Source organism: Bombyx mandarina, chromosome 22, assembly GCF_030267445.1.
Source record: "Bombyx mandarina strain Sakado chromosome 22, ASM3026744v2".
Taxonomy (NCBI): Eukaryota; Metazoa; Arthropoda; class Insecta; order Lepidoptera; family Bombycidae; genus Bombyx; species Bombyx mandarina.
Genome location: NC_143228.1, coordinates 2,742,582 through 2,770,234, shown reverse-complemented (window position 1 = coordinate 2,770,234; position 27,653 = coordinate 2,742,582). Strand labels below are relative to the sequence as shown.

General features: G+C 40.1%; 1 protein-coding gene across 2 annotated transcripts in view; it reads left to right on the top strand.

Annotated features, from left to right (window-relative positions):
* The window catches only part of Gogat (glutamate synthase), an 80,291-nt gene extending 53,024 nt beyond the window's left edge, over positions 1-27,267 (top strand). For both annotated transcript variants that reach the window (XM_089736704.1, XM_089736705.1), the window contains 27 exons: positions 439-702; positions 943-1,030; positions 1,578-1,697; positions 2,492-2,619; positions 3,049-3,173; positions 4,153-4,297; positions 5,250-5,458; positions 5,848-5,993; positions 6,517-6,626; positions 7,662-7,795; positions 9,875-10,060; positions 10,241-10,389; positions 11,382-11,518; positions 11,638-11,764; positions 12,853-13,001; positions 14,055-14,196; positions 14,565-14,795; positions 14,944-15,209; positions 16,200-16,336; positions 17,193-17,276; positions 19,329-19,519; positions 19,695-19,904; positions 20,533-20,658; positions 21,677-21,765; positions 22,284-22,454; positions 22,904-22,990; positions 23,323-27,267. In XM_089736704.1, the coding sequence (XP_089592830.1) occupies positions 439-702; positions 943-1,030; positions 1,578-1,697; positions 2,492-2,619; positions 3,049-3,173; positions 4,153-4,297; positions 5,250-5,458; positions 5,848-5,993; positions 6,517-6,626; positions 7,662-7,795; positions 9,875-10,060; positions 10,241-10,389; positions 11,382-11,518; positions 11,638-11,764; positions 12,853-13,001; positions 14,055-14,196; positions 14,565-14,795; positions 14,944-15,209; positions 16,200-16,336; positions 17,193-17,276; positions 19,329-19,519; positions 19,695-19,904; positions 20,533-20,658; positions 21,677-21,765; positions 22,284-22,454; positions 22,904-22,990; positions 23,323-23,453 (4,082 nt within the window). In that variant the 3' untranslated portion in view covers positions 23,454-27,267. The remainder of the gene's footprint in view (positions 1-438; positions 703-942; positions 1,031-1,577; positions 1,698-2,491; positions 2,620-3,048; positions 3,174-4,152; positions 4,298-5,249; positions 5,459-5,847; positions 5,994-6,516; positions 6,627-7,661; positions 7,796-9,874; positions 10,061-10,240; positions 10,390-11,381; positions 11,519-11,637; positions 11,765-12,852; positions 13,002-14,054; positions 14,197-14,564; positions 14,796-14,943; positions 15,210-16,199; positions 16,337-17,192; positions 17,277-19,328; positions 19,520-19,694; positions 19,905-20,532; positions 20,659-21,676; positions 21,766-22,283; positions 22,455-22,903; positions 22,991-23,322) is intronic.
* Positions 27,268-27,653: the final 386 nt, after the last annotated feature.

Sequence of the window (27,653 nt, the reverse complement as noted above, 5' to 3'; positions counted from 1 at the left end):
CGTGTGACGTCATTTGGAGCCAAGATTGACGAGCCAGCCATAGATTACATACTAAATATAGAAAGATTGCCACATTATAATATAATACCAACATGTGATGTCGTAGCTGAATACAAGAACGAATAATTTATGATATACTAGTATTTAAAAAATTTTATTAATCACGAAATTAGCGATAGATAATCCTTGTAACTGAAATAACATTGGTTACAAATCATCATGAATCATGGTTCCAAGCCGGTTTCGGCAACGGTGACCAAAACTTTCTGTTCAATAACTTAAAAGCTAATGTCCACGCCTCTCATGCGCTCTAATATGGCTACGGTAGCCTATCTTGTTCTTAAACGTGCACAAACAGAAGCTACACGTAAGAACACCACCCACAATGTTGTAAAAAATGGTGTTACGAATATTACTTAAGTCGGTTTCGTCTCGCAGGCTACGGCGCCGACGCGATCTGTCCGTACTTGGCCTTCGAGCTGGCGTTCGCCCTCCGCAACGACAACATCCTCGACCCGAACCTCACCGACGGCGAGATCTACTCCGCCTACCAGAAGGCCATCGAGACGGGCCTCGCCAAGGTCATGGCCAAGATGGGCATCAGCACCCTCCAGTCTTACAAGAGCGCTCAGATATTCGAAGCCGTCGGCTTGAGCGAGGAAGTCATCGATAAATGTTTTAAAGGAACCCAATCTAGGATTGGTAAGTCTACTTTGTAAAACAAATATCATATTCGGATTCTGTATTTGTTTACAAAAATCACCTCATTAAATAAAATGATTTGGTAAATGGTGCTTACGGACCACCGGCCAAGGGGCAGTTTTACGTTCAACAGATACATTCAGATACGAAGTATGCGATGTACTAGAAAAAAATAATAAACCATAATTTATATTTATATTTTGGGCCCTAAATTTTTACTCATCAAAATCCTTTTTACAGGTGGCGTGAACTTTGAGATCCTGTCGAATGAGACGTTGGATCGACACGCCATGACTTACGGGGACTGCGTAGATAGTCTCGTTTTGAGGTTAGCCGTTACATTTTCTTAATGATTTTTACCAAAAAAGCGTAAGCTAAAAGGTCACATATGTCGCAGAACCGATAACCGTTGGGGTAGACGTGTTCTGGAGTGGAGACCGCGAACCGGCAAACGTAGTGTAGGACGCCCTCCTGCTAGATGGAGCGACGACCTGCGCAGGGCAGCTGGCAGTAACTGGATGCGTAGAACCGAAGATCGGGTTCAGTGGCGAGCTTTGGGGGAGGCCTATGTCCAGCAGTGGACTGCCGCAGGCTACTGATGATGAAGCGAAAAGGAAATCTTGATAATTTATCAGTGTTTTTTGTTACCGTCAATAACATTCAATCAACTTCCATCCAATGAACTTGAGTTCTATTACGAAGGTTAGATTCTGTTAAATTTTCAATACTCTCTCTAAGAGGCAAGACGCTATAAATTGCCGTCATTACTGTCTATGTCATCAATGTCCTTAGACAGTAACCCGTAATTTATTTTACGTTAGATCATGAAGAAATACTTGTTCATTAAACTAATGATGTCTCATGAACGTGGTCAGGAACCCGGGCAACTACCACTGGCGCGCCGGCGGAGAGAAGCACGTCAACGACCCCACGTCCATCGCCAACCTGCAGGAGGCCGCGCTCGGGAACAGCAAGTCCGCCTACGACCGGTTCAGGTGATTGAGGGTCACCAGAATAAAGGTCATGGCACACGGTAACGGCATTGTATGTGTAAGACCACTACGAACGGTTGTTAGGTAGCAGCAAGCGCGCAGACACCCCGCTGTTGTTGGCTTTTTATACTGACGTTATGAAACATATTTTACGACATACGATGATTTAAGGTTCAAATTGAAATCACTGGATTGGAGCGGTGCCGATACCGTGCTTGCATAATGTGCCATGACCCTCAATGTTACACTAGCCGCCGTAGCAGCGTAGACTTGTGTTAATCTATTATTGCGAGCCATAGTAATTGAAACGAGTTTTTTTTATTTTATCTTACCTGGTACCGAGACCAATTCTTATATTTTCATTTTACGCGTTTTAATATGAAAAATGATATAAAACGAAATTAGATAAAGTTGATTGATTTGAGATTTAAATCAATGTGGATGAAACTAAATTAACTGAAATGGGGAATGGGCTGAAATATAGTCTCAGTAAAATGGTGGTTATTTACTGAGAGTTTTTTAAATTGATTTTTTGGAAGAATCCGAGAAGCGATGTCTAACGGCTTTCATTTTCATGTTCTTACACATTTGTGTACTTTCGCAAACGCTAAATAATTAATAAACCATGGTTATTTTATTACTCATTTAAACCTGAAGGAACACTGAGTGAATAACATAAAACCAGTCACAGAACTTTGCCCCGCGCGTTCCCGCCACAGAGTATAAGCGAGCCTGCCCGGTGTGCGGGCGTGTATCCCCCCCCCCCCCACCCCGCTAACGACCAGGTTGTCGCACAGAGAGAGCACGCTGGAGTCGGTCCGCGCCTGCACGCTGCGGGGCCAGCTGGAGCTCGTGCGGCTGGACGAGCCCATCCCTATCAGCGAAGTGGAGCCGGCCTCGGAAATCGTTAAACGTTTCGCTACAGGTCTCGCACTTTATTATCCTTACTAATATTATAAATGTATTTGTTTGCCCTTCCTTCACGTGGAAACAAAGCAAGGGAATGATGTGATTTAAAAAATATATAATTCTAAGTCAGGAGAGTGACGTAGGCAACCTTTTATTCCGATACATCTCGTTCCCACGGGATACTGTTTTATTATCTTCAGAAAAATTACGTAACACTTTAAAACAATTTTCTTAGCACGAAGCCGCGAGTAATAGCTTTATAGTAATATACTAACTAGTGTTATATAAATGTCATTTAACCCTTTGTATGTCCCTTTCCTCACTACTGGCTCTCTCGTATTTACTCCCTTTCTATTCACCTACTAAAGGATTTTGTGAAATAGATTATTAGTGCTGAGGCAATATCGACACGTTGAAGCTAATGCACATAACATTAATCAAACAGGTGCGATGTCATTCGGATCGATATCTTTGGAGGCTCACACGACGCTCGCCATCGCCATGAACCGCATCGGAGGGAAATCCAACACCGGTGAGGGAGGGGAAAACGCTGACCGATACTTGAACCAAGTGAGTCTCTACTAGCTCGGCCAGTGTGCTTACCGAAGTCCATCTACATCACGGCGTAATGTCAGCTACATTAAACTATAACTAGCCCGCGCTTCAGACCCTTGCTGTTGGATGGAGGTGGCTCAATAGTTATTATCGGCCGCTGAAAGAATGTGATCTTGGATGGTCGGGATCGAACGGTGTACCTAGAGATGACGTTGATTTGCAAAGCAGATTTTTTTTATTGCTTAGATGTGTGGACGATCTCACAGCCCACCTGATGTTAATGGTTACTTGAGCCCATAGACATCTACTACGTAAATGCGTCACCCACCTTGAGATATAAGTTCTAAGGTCTCAGTATAGTTACAACAGCTGCCCCATCCTTCAAACCGAAACACATTACTGCTTCACGGCAGAAATAGGCAGGGCGGTGGTACCTACCCGTGCGGACTCACAAAAGGTCTTACCACCAGTAGCAAAGTTTTTTTGCTGGACAAACGTCAATTTGGAATAGCTGCTTTAATCTTGCAGTGAGATCTACGTCAGGTTCGGCTCAAGTGACCCGACCACGTCGCTACTGTCCCAATCCAAAGTCATAAAAAAATACGTGTCGAAGTCGGTCATTAGTTTGGTAGCAATTTCCGATTCCCGAGAGTCGGCAACACCAAAGAAGGCTGATTGATGAGTCGCGTCTATGTACGCCTCCGTCGGCTAGGCTCCGTCGTAGCACGAACTTAGCCGAGTTTCGATAATATTAAGATCGTGTTGTCACCTCTCAGGAATCGTGCTGCGCTTTGTTTTGCTACCAAATTAATGACCTTCTCCGACATACAATCTTATTAGTCGTATGCACTCTTGGCAGAGTGGTCATGGTCATCACTCTAGGTGGTGGTGCGTTTCACCAGCCGCCGCCATTCCTCGCGTATCGCAGCCCTACTCGTGCACCCGACATACATAAACTGATCGTTTTCTAATATTGTATGTACCCATGGTGCAGGACCCCGACTACAGCAAGCGCTCGGCCATCAAACAAGTCGCGTCGGGACGGTTCGGCGTGACGGCCTCGTACCTCGCGCACGCGGACGACCTGCAGATCAAAATGGCGCAGGGGGCCAAACCCGGGGAAGGTGGAGAACTGCCCGGTATGTTTGTATACAACAAACAAATGAATTAGATAACTGTTTTGCAGGCTTTATTAGTTTTTTTAAATTGAAAATACCAGGGTCACTTGTTCTAACTTTCGAACGTCAAACCGCTGAATATTGAGTCTTATAACGATAGCAATAAGGTGTTCGGTATTAATAAGTACATAATATAAGTTGCGATAATATTACATAAATTATAATAAAGTTTGCTGTAAGACTTAGTTGCTACGCATATCCCATGAAGTTGTCGATTGTATTATATTAAATCTCAATAATATGTAAAGTATCTGGCTAAATCGCGCATATGTGTAAAACTAATTTAATTATTCCTGGAAATAGATTTTTTTTTAAATAACGGTTCGGTTGAGTTGAGAGTGTAAAGACGATCACCGTAAATGATTCCGTGAATGAAAAGTGGAAATAAATACAAGTCAGTGTAAAGTTACGTATTATTTAATTCCCGCTGAGCCCATTCAAATTCAAAATCATTTATTTCAACTTAAATGTCAGTATAACACACTTGTTGAATGTCAAAATATAAATAACAATGTTAACTCTACCACCGGTTCCAAAAAAAGCCATAGTCCTGAGAAGAACCGGCGAAACAATCTCAGCGGGCAATTTTTTTGTTTTCCTCAAATATATATATATCTATATATTTTTAAATAATTAAAAATATTTACAATAAACGAAAAAAAAGTCAAAAAATACAATTAAAAAAAAAATTATAATAATAATGAAAAATGAAAAGGCCAGGAGCGAACGCCTCATTCCCACGTAGTGCCGTCTAGTAAATAATCCTTAATTTTATAATAAGCCTTGTTGCACAAACGTTCCTGGACAGTTTTCTTAAATCTATGAACAGGTAGTAATTGAACATTAAAAGTTTAATTAAAATGTGATTCCTGCCGTACATAGTCAAGTAACTGGAAATGTTACTGTTATGCAGGCTACAAGGTGACGGCGGACATAGCGCGCACGCGGTGCTCGGTGCCGGGCGTGGGGCTGATCTCGCCGCCGCCGCACCACGACATCTACTCCATCGAGGACCTCGCCGAGCTCATCTACGACCTCAAGTGCGCCAACCCCAAGGCTCGCATATCCGTCAAACTGGTGTCTGAGGTCGGGGTCGGGGTCGTGGCTTCCGGGGTCGCCAAGGTGAGCGCCTTCAGATCACGATTCCAATGTGACCGTGGATTTTAATAAGGAGATCGATAGGGAATCTTCGGCGTCGAATAAGACTATTGTGCTTCAGTAGCTTCTCCGTCTGGTTAATTTTTCTCTTCTATTCTCTTCTATCAGCCGTTATCTCAACACTCACTCATATCGTCATTCACACACTCCATCCATGTCTTCTTCGGTCGACCTCTTCCTCTCTACCGTTTTTTAACATTTTTGCCTCGTCTCTCTCTCTCTCTTCTCCCTCTGGCTATTTGCAGTTAAACTTTATATTACAATATTTTTATTTCCTAAATAAAAAGTAATAATTATAATCTTAATAATATGAACGTCTTACTGTTTGTTGAAGTAGAGTGATGCGTCCGCAGGGCAAGGCGGAGCACATCGTGATCTCGGGGCACGACGGCGGCACGGGCGCGAGCTCGTGGACCGGCATCAAGTCGGCCGGCCTGCCCTGGGAGCTGGGGGTCGCCGAGACGCACCAGGTGCTCGTGCTCAACGACCTCAGATCCAGGTCTGTACTCATGTGTCCACGAATGGACCAGCTCATCCGTGATAATTGAAACTCACAGATATCACATGATGATCAGTGATGTCATTGACCTTGAAACGTTAAGTCGGAAGTATCAGCTGGTTTCTGTCATGGATGTCCCACTCATCCAACTAGAACGAGAGACTGCTACTCGTTCCTTTAAAAACTTAAATAAATCAATTCTCCGTATACGACGTGCTTAGCCTGTTGCCAAGAACGAATTAAATCTTAAATCTATAAGTATACATGTATAATACATAATATATGTAATCTTATGACAAAATTAATTGATATGAGACTTATTGGTGGTAGGGTGTTTTATGAGCCCACACAAGTAGGTGTCAATGTCTCATGTCTATAGGCTCTGGTAACCGCTCAACCCCAGCATCAGATATAATGAAGCTGTAGAGTATTAAAATGATATAGATTTAAAATAACCTCTTTGTATTAAAAATCATGTAAATCCAATTTGGTATAATAATATAAAAAATTGTTTGCGGTGCAGGGTCGTCGTACAAGCGGACGGTCAGATCCGGACCGGGTTCGACGTGATGGTCGCCGCGCTGCTCGGGGCCGACGAGTTCGGGTTCAGCACCGCGCCGCTCATTGCGCTCGGTCAGTACACTCGCCGGCATCTTGTCGAACTAAATTATCTTTGTCTCTCGTCGGGTCTTCGTGTCCCCCTGCGGAGGCACGGGCCGGGCCTCGGGGCAATCCCATCTGCCCCGGATTGGACGAGTCCCTGCCTGACGAGGCAGGGGTGATGAGGTTGCTGGTACGATTCTTGAGTGTGGGTCGAATTGAGATTTGGCATGTTGTTTTACTCTTTTCTTCTCTCTTCCTTTTTCTTTCATTCTTATTCTCTCTTCTTTTTTCTCGTGGGGTCGTTCTTTGATGTAGTGGTGTGGTGGCCTCTCCTCTCCTCCCTTTTATATATATGTATTTTTTTATTTGTCTCAAAACTGTTACTAATATAAACATACCGAAAACAGTCATTAGTAGCTAAACGAAACGTAGCACGATTCCCGAGAGGTGACAGCACGATCGCGGTATCGTCGGAACTCTGCTAACGTTGTTGTACGGCAGAGCCTAGCCGATGGAGGTGAGTAGACGCCATCACACTTACCAACCAGCCTTCTTAAAGAGCGGTACCTCCGTCCTAAAAACTGTCATACCTTTTCGTTTGCTAACGTCAAGGGAAGATTTTTAAATTGTCTTTGTCCAGACTTTGCCTTTGTCTTGACAACAAAACGTTATTGTTGTACTCAATATTTCTCTTAGTTCGATCACCCTATTCGCCTCTACGATATCTGACGATGGTGTTAATAATTGTGGCTTCTCCGACAAACAAAATAAAAATCATACAAAATAATAAAAGATTTTAAGTGTATATACAATTTTAGAACTTTTAGTTTATTTACAATATTAAGTTTAGTATTTACGAATTTCAAACTAATTACAACAATTTTAACGTAAACCGAAAAAAAAACGACTTGTTTAATTAATTTGATATTTGGCCGACGCGCAATGAATCCAAACGCAAGTTTTGGTCGTTAATTTCAACGTGGCAACGTTAATTTCTAGGCGTTATGATTCTAATAAGGATACATCACGATGAACAATGCGATGTTGTAATGATACACGTTCCAGGCTGCACGATGATGCGCAAGTGTCACTTGAACACGTGCCCGGTCGGCATCGCCACGCAGGACCCGGTGCTCCGGAAGAAATTCGCCGGGAAACCTGAACACGTCGTCAATTATCTCTTCATGCTGGCAGAAGAGGTGCTCAACTCGATTCTATCATTAATCCGAATATAACATTTATATTAACACGTATGATGTGGTTTGTACTACCGGCGACTCTTCGCTGTGACTATCGACAACATACGAAAGGTGTGAATTTGTTTGAACGCCATCTATCGAACTTCAACGGTACTATGCAGCAAGCGTATCCGAAGTGGTATACAACAAGCATGCAACAAATTATGAATTAAAAAAAATTGTTGCTTAGATGGGTGGACGAATTTTTTTTTTTTTGCTCACGAGCTCACGGCCCACCTAATCACTGGAGCCTATAGACATCTACAACGTAAATGCCGCCACCTACCTTGAGACATGAGTTTTAAAATCTCACTTTTAACAATACAACGGCTGCCCCAACTTTCAAACCAAAACACATTACTGTTTCACGGCAGAAATAAGCAGGGTGGTGGTACCTACCCGTGCCGAATCACAAGATCTCCTACCACTAGTAATTGCGCAAATTATAATTTTGCAGTTTTGATTTTTATTACACGATGGTATTCCTTCATTGTGGGAGTCAATAGTGAACATTTGTTAAATACGTATTTCATTATAAAGGGGAATGCCCACTCCCCATAGTGTGCTAGGCTCAAGATGGACATCAAATATTACTATAAAAATGTACTGATTCAAATTCTTAAATGTATTGGATTTCTAAAAAAATTATTGAAATTGACGCCACTATTATAAAAATATAATAAAAATAAAAACTCGTTTTGAGGTTAATTTTCTATATAAATAAGTGTCGGATTGTGAGATACTTCAAGAACTTTTCTTTTCTTAATGTTTAAGATGTTCCTAATGTATTTTTATCCAATAGGGTATAAAAAAACACACATACTTCTTTAAATATCTATATTTTCTTCATCTTCATACACAATTAGTAAATCATCTAAAAATAGCAAAGGAGAGCATATACACGGTTTTAAATCTCGGTCAGGGTAAAACCACAATTCACACAATGTTTTTTAGTCGTAGTATGAAACGTTATTGATAAAAGTAAAATAAATCAAAGAAAAATCAAAACACATCCATTTTGAACGCAAGCACAACACCACAAGCAGCAAGCGAAGTGTCAGTCAGTCAGATTAAATTCAGTGTTGTCAATATAAAGAAAAATAATTACATGAAACTCATATATCGATGATGTTTTTAAATAACCGATAATTGATTTATATCTTAATCTTTTTTTTACGAGTACACATTATTTTTTTTGTTTTTGTTTTAGTTGTACATATTTAAATAACAATACTAGTAAAAAAAATTTTATTGCTTAGATGGGTGGACGAGCTCACAGCCACCCTGGTGTTGTTAAGTGGTTACTCTAGCCCACAGACATCTACAACGTAAATGCGCCACCCACCTTGTGATATAAGTTCTAAGGTCTCAAGTATAGTTACAAGTTAAAGTCCAATGGGTATGTCTTCGATGTTATTTTATGTGCATAAAATCTATTAAAATCGATTGATTAATGATAATACTTAAAATGATTTATTTATATGTTTTATTTATATACTTAAAATATTTACTTCATACGTAAAAGGTTTTGAACCTGGCAATATTTTTCCCGCAAAAATCAAAATCCTTGTTTTTTCAATAGAGTTACTTTTTTTTTAAACTACTTATTGTAAACTGTAGTGGCGCTCATTTGGAAGAAAGTAAATGCATATTTATTAATGACAAAATTAATGCACTAAGTATTTTTTCTATAATCTATTGTCCGCTTTGGGCCTGAAATGGGCATTCCCCTTTGGTACCTGTCAGCGGGATTCGAACGCCGATGCATCGCTAGATACGAATGCAACGAACGTCTTATACTTTAGGTCACGACGACTTATCACCTTTTAGTTATTAATCGGGAATCAATCCGTAGACTATGACACCAGATAAGCCAACGCAAAGGACTAATGTTCAGAGTTACTTGTCCAATGACGGTCTCTAATTTTTATTGTCAAATTTTTGATCCAGTCCAAGTACCACGTGCCTTTTAAGATGTCGTATTTTAGCATAATTAAACTAAATAAATTTAATGTTACTTATGAAGTTATTGCTTAACAGATACGTCAGCACATGGCCGAGGTCGGTGTGCGGCGCTTCCAAGACCTGATCGGTCGCACGGACCTGCTCAAGGTGCGCGAGAACAACGACAACCCCAAGGCGAGGCTGCTCAACCTGAGCCTCATACTAAAGAACGCTCTCCACATGAGGCCCGGGGTCAACATCATCGGGGGCTCCAAAGCGCAGGTCGGCTATCTTAAATAAACGTTAGGTTTTTTTTATTGGCTACCGCAATTTCTGAAGTGTTTACGCTCCAGTTTCCTAGGGTGCTACGACGTGCCCTTCGAAACTAGGTTCGAAAAAGGGACGAATATAGGCTGACCTGAATATATTGAAAATCAATAATATGTTTTGTGAATGTTCCAGGACTTCCAACTGGAGAAACGTCTGGACAATCAGCTGATCGAGCAGTGCTCCGGCATCCTGGACGGGACTCAGGCGCACGCCGACATCAAAATGAAAATAACGAACGAGGACCGCGCGTTTACTTCCACCCTGTCGTATCGGATCGCTATGTGAGTGCTTTTTTTCTTTCCAAACTGAGAGCCTTGAGAGGCAATTTCAGCGTAACCTTAACTGGTAGGTGAGCTCACGGGGCTCAAACCTGACGACGTTGCTAACACTAGCCCTAGCAAGAGCCGTGCTTCGCAGAATGTACCACCGGATCGGACACGCGACCCACTGAGAAGATGTGGTGAGAAACTCAGTGGGCTGTGTCTGTGGGTTAATTTACTCGTCGAGCCCTTCGTCGTAAGCGACGGGTTCGACGAGAACGATGACCGGTGCTTGTGGTATCTAAAAGCACCGTTAGTGGATCGGGAGGATCCGGAATGACGTGTTTGGGGCGACGTCGACTGCTTTCCATTCTGTCCGCAGGATCGGGAATACCCCGTGCCGCTACTCTATGGATGTACTTTTATATTCATTTGACTGTTGACAATAGAAACAACATTTTGAACAGTTGTCCAGGCTGAAGAGGATAAGTAGAGCTGTCAAATTATTTTTAAAGTGAAACTTCTTTAGGTGCGTTGAGAGTAAAATTTAACTCTCCACACATTCGCTACGGCTAAAGAAAAAAAAGATGTAATTTAAGAAGAGCGAGAGTGAGAAAATAGCGTTTCGCGAACCACTCTACCGTACAGAGAGGGAAAGGACAAAGCGAGCTAGGTCGTTTCTCTTATGTATATTATAATATATCTCTTTCTGCTTCCGGGCGTCAGCCACTAGATGGCTAGTTATTAGTTTCTCATTGCTCGTGTAGATGGCAGTAACATATTAAATTAAATTAAATATTTTATTTCGAATGAAGGATTTAAAAAAAAAACTATAGGTATATTTAAAATATATTATATATAAATGGTGAAGAGATAGTTTCTCTACAACGCGAGACTCACTACAACGCGAGATCCCCTACAACGCGAGACCCACTGCAATGCGAGACTTACTGATGGTGTTACAGTAGGTTTCAGAACTATGCCAACTGCCAACCAAACATTTTTTGTTCTAGGGAATATGGCGACGACGGTCTACCGGACGGTAAAACTGTTAACATCTCATTGACCGGTTCAGCGGGACAGAGCTTCTGCGCGTTCCTGTCCAAGGGCATCACTGTAACGCTCGAGGGAGACGCTAACGACTACGTCGGTAAGTCCGCGCGGTTCAGTTAAGTCAGAATATAAAATAAATTTGATAAGTGACGACTTGAACTTCACGTATACTGTACAGCCACGTAGTACGTAGTAATAATGATCGAATTGGCTCAGGCAAGGGTCTGTCGGGCGGCACCGTGGTCATCTACCCGCCGCGCCACTCTCCCTTCGAGTCGCATCTCAACGTCATCGTGGGGAACGTGTGTCTGTACGGAGCCACCTCGGGACGCGCCTACTTCAGGTACATTTTATTATCTATTTGTGAAGCTACAAGTAGTTTCTAGAATATCCGTCGACTGTGCATAATTCAGTACGCACATTAAAGCGTAAATAGTGGTCCCCTGGTAGTCGAAATTAGACTATAATTAATTGAAATTATAAGTTGGACACTATTACGTCTGATTCTATTTTCAAAGACTTCTACAATCACAGATTTCGCCAAGGCCACACTTTAGACAAACATTAATAAAGACAAATAATATTACTCTATTCTCAATTTGACCACAAACTATAAGCAATAAGAAAAGTTTGATAATAAACAAATACTCGTACTATGCATGCATGTTGTGTCAAGTACATGATAGTGTTTGTAATGTTTTATTTATTTATTTAATGTATTTTTTATGCATAATTTAAAAAAAATATCAGCTTTCTGCACTCCTATATTCTCTATAAGCGTGGGGAATTTCATACTCCTCCGTTTGCGCAATTTTTGTAAAAAGGGGTACAATGTTTTTGGTTCACATATTATTAATATATAGATAAGTTTAAAGAAATCCTCGTGGCCTAAAGGATAAGAAGTCCGGTGCATTCGTATCTAGCGATGCACCCGTGTTCGAATCTCGCAGGCGGGTACCAATTTTTCTAATGAAATACGTACTTAGCAAATGTTCACGATTGACTTCTACGGTGAATCAAACCCGCAAAATTATAATTTCCGTAATTACTGGTGGTAGGACTTTTGTGAGTCCGCACGGGTAGGTGCCACCAGTCTGCCTATTTTTGCCGTAAAGCAGTAATGCGTTTCGGTTTGAAGGGTGGGGCAGCCGTTGTAACTATACTGAGACTTTAGAACTTGTATCTCAAGGTGGGTGGCGCGTCTACGTTGTAGATGTCTATGGGCTCCAGTAACCACTTAACATCAGGTGGGCTGTGAGCTCGTCCACCCATCTAAGCAATAAAAAATAAAAAAAAGATTTTAGGTATCTCAAGATGGGTGGCGCATTTACGTTGTAGATGTAGATGATGTAGATGGGCTCCAAGGGATGTGAGCTTGTTCATCCATCTAAGCAATAAATAAATAAACATGGCGGTGCATGGTGCGCGCAGGGGCATCGCGTCGGAGCGGTTCTGCGTGCGCAACTCGGGCTGCACGGCCGTGGTGGAGGGGGTGGGGGACCACGCGTGCGAGTACATGACGGCGGGCGCGGCGCTCGTGCTGGGGCTCACCGGCAGGAACTTCGCGGCCGGCATGAGCGGTAACCCACTCGCGCTCTGCACTTACAGATAATCATTCTAGACACGATACTGTTATATATTCTTAATGTACCTAAAGATGCAACGTAAAGGTGCTGCCACACTACTGTTTAAAAATGTTTACAAACATGTTCTAACACTAATACATTTACTAACAAATGTTAGAAATTGTTAAAAGTTTTAAATGCTCCTACATATCAGTGTACCGGTGTGTTCCATCGGGAAAATGTTTACAAATATTTGTAAAGAAAAATCTTCATAGTCTAAAACTCTTTAGTTTTCTAAAAAGGATTTTTTTGATATTATGTCGTTCAGTGAAGTTTGACATTCAGTAAAAAGAAAGTTCAGTTTGTTTAAAAATATTAATTTTCTCACCATACACACAACATAAAACGCAATTAAGTCTTTTATTGTTTATTTATTCTGGAGTAACCAATATCATTATATATTTATAAAATTTGTTAAATCGACTCGCTTGCAGCTTGGATTTACGTTCCGAGGCGTCTACACGAAAATGGAAAAAGATTTGCTCATTGGATTAGCTTTTATTTTTTGAAATGCTTACACCAACATTACCTAACGTGTAAACATTTTCTAACATTGTGATCGTATGTTTCTTAACAAATGTATACTAATGTTTGTAGCAGTGTGGCAGCGCCTTAAGGTGTACAACGTAATGCATCTTAGTTAGGTTTGCCGATAGATCACGCAGTTCAGTTCCCCTGGTAACACTTGCCCCCATTAAATTCAATTGTCACCTTCAAATGTTTTAATTATTAGAATTAAATGCTTTTTTAAATTAAATACTTTTTTTAAACAGCTTTTCTAATAAATCCTCGTAACAATACGTTTAAAGAATAATAATGATTACAAAAATTACAAGCAATGTGATTCGCTGCCGACCATATTCATTCAAGATCACGGCTTCATGAAATGTATATATTAATACAACAATTACTTTTACTTAACCAATTCTTAATTAACAACCTCATGAATAATCTGAGTGATTTCAAAATACCCGCATTTAATTTTTTTAAACATTATTTTTTGATCAGGTGGCATCGCCTATGTTTACGACATTGATGGTTCATTCAAAGGGAAATGTAATCCTGAAATGGTCGAACTCTTACCTTTGGAACTCGAAGACGATCTCAAATATGTACAGAAACTTCTCGAAGAATTCGTAGAGTACACTGGGTGAGTAGTACTATTTAATGCTACACCTTTAATGTTTACTATAAAATGCTTATATTTCTGTAAAACATTGCGATATTTTAACATCTGATAGAACTTTTCTGAAAGAACTGCATTTATTTTGATTTTTAGGCTTAGATTTTGAGTCTGACCTTTTATATAGAACATTTTGTTTTGTTGTATTTAAGAATGCAGATTGTTCTAAACTGTTTTTTTATTACCGTTGTCTGCCAGAAAACAATTTAAAGCCCGCTTTATTAGCTGACATCAGTCATGGCCATGATAATATCAAGATCGCCAGCACAAAGAGTTTATCGATATAATATTTAAAGGGGCAATGAAAACCTCAATCTCTTTTTCTACCCCTACAGATCACTGATCGCGGTAGAACTATTAAAGACATGGCCCGAACCATCGAAGAAGTTCGTCAAAGTGTTCCCGTACGAGTACCAGCGAGCGCTGAAGCAGATGGCTCTAAAGCAGCCGGCCGCGCAGAAGGGCGACACCAATGGACATCAGAACGGCGTGCTCGACATAGAGGAGACCGTTAAGGATGTCGAGTTCGAGAAGAAGAATCTCGAAAAGATCTTGGACAAGACCAGGTGAGTTCGATCACACGTTAACTGTGAGCGAAAAGTTCTCAAAAAATTACACTAGAATAACACTTAAAATCTCGATAGATATTTTTTTGTTTCTTTAACGTTTGTTGTCCTGCTGCACGCAATGTAATTAAATAGAATCTGTGCGCAGAGGGTTCATGAAGTACGGTCGCGAGACGGCGCTGTACCGCAGCGCCGAGAGCCGGCTGCGCGACTGGGAGGAGATCTACGCGGGGGGCGCGGTGCGGCGCTCCGTGCGCGTGCAGGCGGCGCGCTGCATGGACTGCGGCGTGCCCTTCTGCCAGAGCGCGCACGGCTGCCCGCTCGGCAACCTCATCCCCAAGTGGAACGACCTCATCTACCGCGCCGACTGGGCGCAGGCGCTCGCGCAGCTGCTGCAGACCAACAACTTCCCCGGTAACGCACCCATCTACTCTACAGTGACAAGCTAATCTAATTCATTAGGCAACTTAAGGCCATAAAGTGTCACACATTTTACATAAAATTAAATCAAATGAAATTGAATTAAAAAAAAAACAAAATGTGTGCAATTCACACGTGGTAGAAGTGAAACCTTCCAAAATTAAAATACAATTATCCTAAACGTCTTAAGTATATGTAAAATTTTGTCATTAGTAAATAATTGTAAGGTAGCGCCCTCTGTGAATTGATATTTTAATTTCACGTATAATCCTAAATTAAAATTCACTACAAGAGCTTTCATACACACGTTAGTATTGAAAAATCTCACAGATGGCGCTGTATTAAATAGTATGTATATTTCTGTCTCATTCTTTGCTGGCTTCATCCTACACATTTTTGTATTTGTGTCTCTTACCTGTCGTTTTTTCCGTTGCATCCGGTTTGAAATCACAACGATTCTAAAGAAGTTTTCACTTCAAAAAATATTTGCTTAGATGGGTGGACAAGCTCACTTGGTGTTTAGTGGTTGCTGGAGCCCATAGACATCTACATCGTAAATTCGTCACCCACCTTGAGATATAAGTTCTAAGGTCTCAATATAGTTTCAACGGCTGCCCCACCCTTCGAACCGAAACGCATTACTGCTTCACGGTATAAATAGGCAGGGTGGTGGTACCTATCCGTGCGGACTCACAAGAACTTTTACCACCAGTAAAATTGTCAACTACTAATATAAAATTAAAATTAATAAAATAGTGTTAACTGAGTAACCACCGCTATATCAGTCACTGTGTTACATTATCGAGAGATACATGCTTATTACAACAGTGTCTGATATCCATCACAGTCAACAACGCGCGGTGCGACAGAGAAGGAAGGTGCCGTATGTCCGCACTCTCTCTGGCTTGCAGATGCGAATAGCCACGTAGTACATAGAAAGCTTAGAGACACGTTTAAGGCAGCAGCGGCTGTGTCCTGTTGCAGAGTTCACTGGGCGCGTGTGTCCGGCGCCGTGCGAGGGCGCGTGCGTGCTGGCCATCAGCGAGCCCGCCGTCACCATCAAGAACATCGAGTGCGCCATCATCGACCACGCCTTCGAGGCGGGCTGGCTCAAGCCGGAGGTGCGGCCCACTTTTTTTTCTACCTATGCTGATAGCTTTGAGAGGCTATTTCAGCTTTATCCAAACATGTAGGTGAGCTCACGGGGCCTTTGGAATGCTGAAAGATAGGTCGTAGGTATACGACAAAGGGAAGATCTTTCACCGAGCGGGTGACATTGCTCGGTAGACCGACGGTCCGAATGTTGTTGTTCGGAACTTGTATATATGCGAGCTTATCTTGAAAATGTCATAAGCGAGATTCAGGCATCTGTCAAATATCTTGCGTTCTATGATGGCTACCGCCACAGGGCCCAAATCGGAAGTGTTGCTCCTGAACACTGGCCCTAGCAAGAGCAGTGCTTCGCAGAATCTACCACCGGATCGGAAACGCGACCCACTGAGAAGATCCGACGAGACACTCAGTGGACTCGGCCCACTGCCCTGCCGTTGTATCTGACGTGTGACGTAGCCCGTCGCGGTGCACCAACTAACGAACATCATTACCCCAAGGCCTAATGTCTCTTCTAAAAATCATAACAATCGAAATGAATCGAATTCAACACTAGAATAAGTGTTCTTCGTGAATAGAGCATTCCAAACTTGTTTAAGATAAATTTCATTCTAATTTCCAATCGATAGCCCTCATTTCTTATAGACAAAAATCTATCACCATTCTCTTTAGATAAAGTCAAATCTTTGTAGTGTAAAAAATCTTCATGACAAAAGCGTTTTTAAACAATATTCGAGTACATATTGCTAGAATGCATACACAAAGATGATAAATGACTGGAACATCTACTGCTATGCTACGCTAATATAGTGCTTATGATTTATATTTAACTATTTCCGTCGTTTATTGAATTGTGTGTTGTGCCAGGTGCCGCCGCATCGCAACGGGCACACGGTGGCCGTGGTGGGCTCGGGCCCCGCGGGGCTGGCCTGCGCGCACCAGCTCAACAAGGTACGCGACCCACTGGCCTCATAATGCATTATCGACACTTCATTGTATCAACTAAATCTTCAGTATCATTCTATGTAGCCATTATAATAGACTTTTTTACTGGTGGTAGGACCTCTTGTGAGTCTGCACGGGCAGGTACCACCACTCTACATATTTCTGCCGTGAAGCAGTAATGCGTTTCGGTTTGATGGGTGGGGCAGCCACTGTAATTATACTGAGATCTTAGAACTTATATCTCAAGGTGGGTGGCGCATTTACGTTGTAGATGTCTGTGGGCTCCAGTATCCACTTAACACCAGGTGAACTATGAGCTCGTCCATCCATCTAAGCAACAAAAATAAAATAAAAAGGCGTTTTTATTTCATTATGTAGTTTGTACAATAGACAATAAAGTTCATTATAGAAAGACGGCATCGAGCTGAAAAAACCTAAAAAAAAACAATGCAATCATTGACGAGCATATGGCTGGACGCAGAAATTGCCTCTCAAGGCCATCAGCTTGGGTAGGATAAAAAAAAATTGCTGAGCAAAAACCACATTAACATTCAATGTTACATAACGAACTAATACTACCATACCAACGGTATGTATGTACTGTACGCGAAATATCGACTTGACAATATTCTAGTGATGTGATGTCACGTACCACGTAATCGGTGTCGATATTTTGTTGGTGCGTAACGAAAAAGGAGTTATTGAAGTGAAAACTTCTTTAGAATCGTTGTGATTTCAAACCGGATGCAACGGAAAAAACGACAGGTAAGAGACACAAATACAAAAATGTGTAGGATGAAGCCAGTAAAGAATGAGACAGAAATATACATACTATTTAATACAGCGCCATCTGTGAGATTTTTTAATACTAACGTGTGTATGAAAGCTCTTGTAGTGAATTTTAATTTAGGATTATACGTGAAATTAAAATATCAATTCACAGAGGGCGCTACCTTACAATTATTTACTAATGACAAAATTTTACATATACTTAAGACGTTTAGGATAATTGTATTTTAATTTTGGAAGGTTTCACTTCTACCACGTGTGAATTGCACACATTTTGTTTTTTTTTTTTTAAATACATAACTATAAACTACGACATGAGCGAGGACTAAATCCAACAATATATATATTTCATAACCTACGAAACCATTGCAACTACACACGGACAGCCAGGTTAGCTCACCGGACTCACCTTAGAGGACAAAACTGACCCTCGCAAGATTACTGCTTCGTTAGTATTACCCCTCGATATGGAATCGCAACCCACTGAGAAGATCGCCGAGAAACTCGAATAAATATACGAAAGCAACTCTGTAACATAATAACAATTAAATTAACATGAATTTAACAATGGCGGAGAGTATGTAAAAACAAAACAAAGAAAATGAAGAAGAATATACTTCAGAAAAACTTGGAAGGTCCAAGGCGCGTTGGGTCGTCGAGCGAGCGGAATATGTATGAGTTTAGATATACAATCAAAACAAATAGCAGAGTTCAAAATTACGTATAAAGAAAGAAGTTTTTGTATAAATGTGCCTACATTTTTTTTGGCGGCCAAGACAGAGTATCGTGCTCCCAAGTCGTACGAGGACCACAGCAATGCGCACAGGCACGCCGAGGACTCTGATGTCTTAAGTGCGTCACAGTAAATAAAACAAGTGGGTGGACGAGCTCACAGCCCACCTGGTGTTAAGTGGTTACTGGAGCCACAACATAAATGCACCAACCACCTTAAGATATAAGTTCTAAGGTCTCAAGTATAGTTACAACGGCTGCCTCACCCTTTAAACCGAAACGCATTACTACTTCATGGCCGAAATAGGCAGGGTGGTGATACGGACCCGCGCGGACTCACAAGAGGTCCTACCGCCAGTAATTACGCAAATTATAATTTTGCGGGTTTGATTTTTATTACACGATGTTAGTACGTATTTCATTAGAAAAATTGGTACCCGCTTGCGGGATTCGAACACGGTTGCATCGCTAGATACGAATGCACCGGACGTCTTATCCTTTAGGCCACGACGACTTCATGTCTGGTCCCGCTTGCAGGCCGGCTACACGGTGACGGTGTTCGAGCGGAACGACCGGGCGGGCGGCCTGCTGCAGTACGGGATACCCACTATGAAGCTGAGCAAAGAGGTCGTCGCCAGAAGGATCAAGCTGATGCAGGCCGAGGGGATCGTCTTCAAGTGTAATGTCGACGTCGGGAAGGATATATCCGCTAATGAATTGGCAAGCGAGTAAGTAAATTAACTTTTAGAGATTATTTTCATGATTTAAAAAGGTTTATAAATATACGATGCAAACAATGACGTCAGTCGCATTAATGTGCGAGTGAGATGCGAGATGCTTCGAAGGAAACAACAACCGTAAACATTGCGATGAACGAATGTGTAAATCCCAATATGCGAACAGGTACGACGCGCTGGTGCTGTGCCTGGGCGCGACGTGGCCCCGCGATCTGCCCCTGAAGGGCCGCCAGCTCACCGGCATCCACTACGCCATGGAGTTCCTCGAGACCTGGCAGAAGAAGCAGGCGGGATCCACTCATCCACATATGAAGGACAACCCCGAACTCAACGCCAAAGATAAGGACGTGCTCATCATCGGAGGCGGAGATACCGGGTCAGTGTCGGGTGCACTTCAAAAAAAACTCTATACGCTTTATTATAAGGCTTAATGTTAAATACTGGAGTTCAAATGTTAACTGACGCCATTTGTTGCGATATCGATGTTGTGTTTTTCTAAATTCAAAGTAAATTGGTCAATTAATTATTTATCACTTATTTTTATAAAGTGGAAGCTATTTTATTTTGCTTAAATCCCAATCACTTTCGGACAAAGTAATGACAACATAAAATACAAAACATAAAAATTGCTCTTTGCTGTTGAATGAATCAATTTTACTGACTCGATGGTTCAGTAGTGAGCGCTCCTGACTGTTGCGCCGAGGGTCGTGGATTCGATTCTCGCATCGGGCAAACATTCATGTGCTGAACAGGTTTGTTTGCTGTGTCTGGATGCTGATTAACTATACAATGTTTATATTTAAACGTATATAAGTATTTATGTCAATCTCTGGTACCCATAACACAGGGAATCCTAAATTGGGACCGGATGACCGTGCGTGATTAATTGCTGATCTGTTTCTTTCTTGGAAGTTTTTAAAAAGGTTTTTAATATTTTATCACTTAACTTCATATTCCAAGTACGTATGACATTTATTTAATGTGAAATATTTATTTGTCTACAGATGCGATTGCATAGCCACTTCGCTGCGTCAGGGCGCGAAGACAATAACGACATTCGAAATCTTACCCGAGCCGAAAAAGACCAGAGGACTGGATAACCCTTGGCCTCAGTGGCCTAGAGTTTTCAGGTAAACTTTAATGACTGATTTAGACACTTGTCGAATACAATGTACGTAGGTATACGAGTATGTAAACCTCTTATTCTTAAACGCATATTCGTCTCTAAGTCGTATCTGTTGGCGCGAATCGTGCGTGATGTATATACGTATTTGTCATCGATTATTTGTCTCGTGATCATGGATGTATACGTTTTATAGTTTACTATAAATACGGAAGCAACGTACATCGCCGTGTTCAATTACGATAATTATAAAGTAAATATCGCCACTTCTAAATATCAGTACGATTGAAGTGTAGTCTTGACACGTTAAATGCCAGACTAGAGACCATGTCTAGTGCAGGGTGTCTATCATTTAACATCTCTCCAGAAAAGAATCTGCAGTCTCTGTTTCCGTAAGTCGATCATTATTTTTGAATTATTGAAGTGAAACTTCTTTAGGTGCGTTGAGAGCAAAATTTAACTCGCCACATATTCGTTACGGCTAGAGATAAGGGATACAATTTAAGACGAGCGAGAGTGAGAAAACAGACAGAGCGTCTCGCGAGCCACTCGACCCTGGAGAGAGGGAAAGGACAAAACGAGCTAGGTCGTTTCTCTTATGCACCTATATCCCTATTACAAGAAAAATTTGATTCAAGGATGAAAAATGAAGAAAGCCACTATCCTAAACATCGCAAAAGAAGTTTCACAGCACTAAGCTGCACGCGCACCATTATTTTTTATTTGTGCAATATTTGCGAAAAAAACACCTCAGCTTAGACTTTTGGACGATTCTTGAAATATTAGTGCGATCTTTTGTCTGCTGTTTTTATTGTCATTATTGTCACGTGCAGTCACGTGTCGCACGCGATAATGAAAACCGTTCATTCCAAACCAACCATTGGAACCGTCAAAAAAAATATAATACGTAGTGAAAAACACTAAATGAAATCGTAAAAATAAGTTTTATATTTAATTTTTTAAATTCGTTATTCGCTTTTAAATGATTCTGCGTTGAAACGTGAGACGTATCGTTTTGTTTCTAGAGTGGACTACGGTCACGAAGAGGTGAAGGTCAAGTTCGGTAACGACCCCAGGAGGTTTTCGACGCTCACCAAAGAATTTTTGGACGACGGTGAGTTGCGACTACTCATTGAACTCACTAGTGCTCGCTGATGACTCAAACACCGTTTAATGTATTGCATTTCATATTTTATTGTTTTTTGGAGGAAAAATATAATTTTTCAAAAATGCTTTTTTTGATGACACTGAAAAGTTTAAAAAGAATACAATTAAATAAATTTCAATTGACTAAGATCTGTTAATATATCAACATCTGTTTATATGTAGAAAAAAATTTAAATCATAAATAAGAATAAATACCAGGGTTCAAATCCTACAGCCAGCCACCAAATATTGTTAACTAAACTCGTATTGTTCGCACAATGTACTGGACTCACAAGAGGTCCTACCACTAGTAATTACGCAAATTATAATTTTGCGAGTTTGATTTTTATTAAACGATGTTATTCCTTCACCGTGGAAGTGAATCGTGAACATGACGTCTTATCATTTAGGCCACGACGACTCGTCAGCTTTTTCTTGTTTATTAATCTGGAATCATAAACGACTAGTACATAAGATATTTGTCAGGTGAGGGCAACGTGTGCGGCGTGCTGGCGGTGGAGGTGGAGTGGAGCCGCGGCGCGGGCGGGCGCTGGGACATGCGCGAGGTGGCGGGCTCGCAGCGGGAGTACCGCGCCGACCTCGTGCTGCTCGCCATGGGCTTCCTCGGCCCCGAGAGATACGTCGCCAACCAACTCGGTGAGCGACTGTACTACCGGCACACTACGACATGTCGCCTTTTTGCATTAAAAGTGTACAATTTCCAAAAATATTGTAATGATTGAAATGAAGTTGATTAATATGAAACATGGCATGAAATGAAGTGAAATGAAATGAGATGAGATGAGATGATATGGTATGAAATATAATGTCAGTAAAATGGTGGTCATTTATTGAGACTTTACCAGTGGACTTTTTGGAGGATCCCGAGAAGTTACGTTCAGCGGCTTTGTTTAATTTTCCCACATTTGGGCACTTTCACAGATACTAAACAGTTATTAAACCACCGTTATTACACATTTAAACTTGAAGAACACTAAATAGACAAGATAAAACAAATTACACAATTTCACTTCTCGCGTTCCCGCCAAAAACTCGCTATCGTAGCGAGCCGGTAGTGTAAACAGATCAACTTGTATCTACCACAGATCTCCCGCTGGATGCGCGCAGTAACATCGAAACGCTGAAATCGGATATTTACAAAACGAACGCCAAGAACGTTTTCGCGGCTGGAGGTAACACTACAATCTATTCTTTTCTTATATAATTTTAATTAATAACAAATATAATTAATGCATTAATAATGTTAACAAAAAAAACGAGTAATCATAATGAGATCGCTCTGAATATTATATAAAAGCATTTTAAACCGTCATCGAAATAAAATATGACGCCAAACGGTCGCACGTCCGGGTTGAAGCACGGTACTATTACCATACAATACAAAAAATGCAGCCCCAATTTTTTAGTTGAAATGAAAAACTGAAGTTTCAAGAAGATTATTGTATTTTGTTTGCCTACCAATACTCGTATATTGCAATAGCTAAAGTTACGAGTTATTTAACAGATTGCCGGAGAGGCCAGTCGCTGGTGGTGTGGGCGATATCCGAAGGTCGACAAGCGGCGCGGTCCGTGGACATCTTCCTGTCGGGCCGGTCGTCCCTGCCCGGACCGGGCGGGGTCATACACGAGAACTGAACCGCTGCGTCGTCGCCGTTCGCTTCATGATGTAACGTTAGAGGCCTCGCAGACCGACCGGCACCCCTTTTAAAAAAGGACTTTGTGTTTCGTCCGAACTGCTAGATCCGTGTCTGTTTTCTGACTCGCTCTCCCACAAATCTTAATTTGTCAATCGCAGCCCAAAAAAACTTAAGAGGACAACACAGATGCGGACGTGGTGTGCCAACCCTACATAGCGGCATACAGGCAAGAAGACATATAGAATGTCAATAGAAAAAATACAACTAACGCCATCTATGAATTGGGGAAATATTTTAATTAACACTAGATTTTATTATCTGATATAATTTAAGGACACAAAGTTACGATGGGTGCTCGTCGGCGTAAGATCTCTGTAGATTTGTAGGATAATAGAATAGCACACTTAGCGCTACGCGTAGTCCTAAAGGAATATTATTGTGTAGGGCAAAATGTCAAGGATTGAAACGTTGAGATGTCCCGCTTTTAAAATTACAAAAGGGATCGCTTAGAGAAGTTTAATGATTAAACTATACGCGATAAAGTATTCGTTGAAATATAAAAAAACACGCTAACTATTACATCGAGGGAAATGCTATTTGATCTAAGCGACATTTCGCTAAATACACGACATGTATCTTTGTAATTAAAGGTCTTATTTACTATTAGCGTCAACAGTTCGATGTTTTAATTGAACTTCAATTAAGTTTTCTTCATTGAAATAGCTAAAGAAATTTTGTATGTCAAATTTTTATTCTTTAACTTTAAATCGTTCTGCTGTAAAGTTGCCAAAATGTAGCTTAAATTAAATAGCCTTTCACGACTCGACATTATCGTCAGCGTCACACGGCAGCGCTTGCTAACACTTTTGTAACTTGTTTGATGAAAAACTCCGGCTGCAGATTCTACGTTTCTAAAGGAACTATGGAAAAGATACAGAATACAGTATAGAAAAAAAATGTCGTTTACAATGTTTGAGATTATTAATAATTTATTATTATTATTGACAGTTTTTATATGTGTTTTCATTTTGTATGTATATAATAATTTTGTTGGTTATTGTTGTCGTATTCTCGAGACGCGCACTTTGAATTATAAATACTGATAACAATGTGATCCATTTTAGATGTTAAATTGTATTTTTATTTATCTACAATCTAACGATCTAATAATATTGGTAAAATACTCAACGTGGAAAACTTTTGTGTCACAATCATAATATGATGAAGGCAGAAAATGTTTTTTTCGCAGTTTTCATTATATTTATAAATGGAACCTTAATTTTTCACCAGCAGTCAGGTGCATTAATATCGTTAAAAACGTTCCAATGCTGCTTCGTGTGTTCCATTATTAGAGATTTATATTTAAAAAAAAACTGAAAAGTTGGACGTTTATTCACTTAAAATACCATTTTTTTGTGTGACTTGTTTAAAACGTGATTCTCATTCACGAATATGCAAATATATTACTTCCCAACTCAATTTAACACGATTCATGTACCGTATTAGAAATCTGATTGGATTTTAGAAAAAAAAAGATCTTCACAAAAACATTACGTAAATCTTTTACCTAAGCAAAACTTTAAATTTTGTTTACGGGCTTAAACTGTATAAGCATCGGTTTTATTTTTTGTCTCCGCAATAGAATTTGATCGCAACTATTCAATTATACGTAATTCCTTTTTTTTGTATGTTCAGACCGGTTTCCATAATTCTAAAATTTTACAAGAAAATAAGTATTTAATTAAATATTATTTCATTTTCGGAATAGATATTAAATATTTAATATTAATTTGTAGTTTCTTATAAATATGTATTAAGGAATAAATTTCTTTCATTTGTATTTTTTTAACCATGTCATGGATTACATGAACGGGAAATGAAACCGCTAACTTTAAAAACCTCGTTCATATAAAACATTCTGACTTTATTTTTGTTGTGCTGTTTTATTTTTAAGTGTAATCATTTAGAAGTATGTTTCAATTGTATAAAAAAAAAACAAGAAACTCAAGATTCATTTCCATTTACGATGGGTTATGTTGTTAACTTTGTTTAATAATGCGTAAATAAAATCATGTAATATTTATTTCATCTTTTAATTTTGTCATCGTTTTTTGTGACTCGGTTAATTGCGTTTCGTAAATACGAAGCTGCGAAGCTGTGTGGCAGTTGCAAAAGCAGAGTTGAGTTTATTTATGTAATAGTTTGAAATTGAAAAAACAAAACTTGAATTGACCCTTTGTTTTAGAAGCAGGCTTGTCTTTTTCATTGTTATTTCTGAGCAAGTGTCTATGAAGCGCCCAGTTCCCGCCAAATCAAACGATGAGAGATTATCTTATATAATGCATATATTTTTTTATGTTTGTGTCCCTGTACGTTCCCAAAAGCATTCATCCAACTGTCAAACTGCGCAAATATTGGCATTCCCGCGCTGACTGTGTCAAAGGTGTCGGATCGCCCAGTATCTTAGAATCGATGCCTTTGATACAATTAGCAATGGTCGCATCGCAACCTGACCAAATGTTTGAAAGGCTAATAATGTTACTGAATTATCAGTTAAAAATTTTAGTACGAGTTTGAGAGAGTTATTTTCCTTTCCCCGTGGAACACTTACCTACCCCCGGCATTTGATTTACATCAATCTTCGTCCAGTGACCGAAATTCGACCATAGTCATTGACGATTAAACAACCAAATGCAAACATACAAGACGAAGCGTATTTTCCTCTTACCAAAAAAAAAATTATCCCGCCATTTCCAAAGTCGGCCTTAATTTTTTTTTTAGTTATGTCCTTAACAAAAACCTTGCCATATTAATAATATTTTCATCTAGCGACATCCAAATGTCAATGTTTACTGATTTCAACACCGTATAATTATTTTAATTCGCGTTATACGTTTCCCTCGCTTTGTTGACAAAATGTAAAATACTTGACACTGACCAAATGCACGAATGGTGCCGAGCCAAAATTAAGAAGAAGAAGTGATTTCAACAAATTGTAGTCACCTATTTGTCCTGAATCCATATATAGTGTGGCAGAATGACGCAATTTTGTTGACAACTGCCGAATACTGGACTTTGAAATTTGAAATTGACTTATTCGATCCAATTATTCATCCTAATTATGATCGAGACAGCACTTGAAGAAGAAGAATCTAACACAATATATGAATTTAAAGTTTGCTAAGGGTTTGGGATTTCAAAATGATTGACTCAACCAAACACACAAATCGCCTTCTTTGGGAAGTAATGGCGTGGTTATATTTAATGGCGATTCGTTCATCAAAGACTACTCTGTTATCCCAGTTTCCTTGCCGTTTATGTTTTAAAACTACAAATTTTACCTTTATTAATAAAGGTTCTCAATAATTTCATTTTAAATTACTTTAAACATACCTCTAATAGATAAATTGAGCGCTAAAATTAAAAGGAAATTCGTTTCAGTCTAAATTTAAAATCTGTGTTCCACTTTTTCACCGATTAATGTTTGTTTATTTTAAATTTCTCATAAGGACGCAGACATTAAAATCTTGTCAAAATAAATTTTTCATACATCACAGTGGAATTTCACCATCAATTCGGGGTGTCTTGTGATTGAGGCATATTCGTATTTATACCCTTCAACTATCAAATACCTATGAGGATATTTAAAATAGCCTACAAAATGTAGTACAAGTAATAGATAAAAACCAAAACACAAATAATTTATGTAATTCTAACGTTTCGGTATGATATTATTGACAATAATTAAATGTTTATTCGTAGTCGAAACTTGTACACGATGTTATAGCGAAATAAAAATATATTTCGGCACAGAGTTGCGTTTTATTTAAGCCCTAAATTAGGTGAACGTTGATCGATATCTATATTTATTATTAAAAGCATTTTTCAGTCAGGCGAGCATACAACTCACCTGTTGGTGAATGAATACTGTCGCTCATGGACGTAAGCATTGCCAGGGAAGTCCCACGCCGGTTAACACATGGCAGAAAATGTTCTTGGGACGGTAAAAAGGAGATTATTGACCATCTCTTTGGTCCTTGAAGGTTATAACGCTCGTTCGATGACAATCTGACCCACAGTGCGACAACGACGGTTGGCCTTTATGACCTTGCCAACTTGAATTCGACTTCGAGTGAAGGAGGAGACTCGCCGGCCATATCCCGTGAGATAGCTGCGTGCTTAAGATCTATATCACACA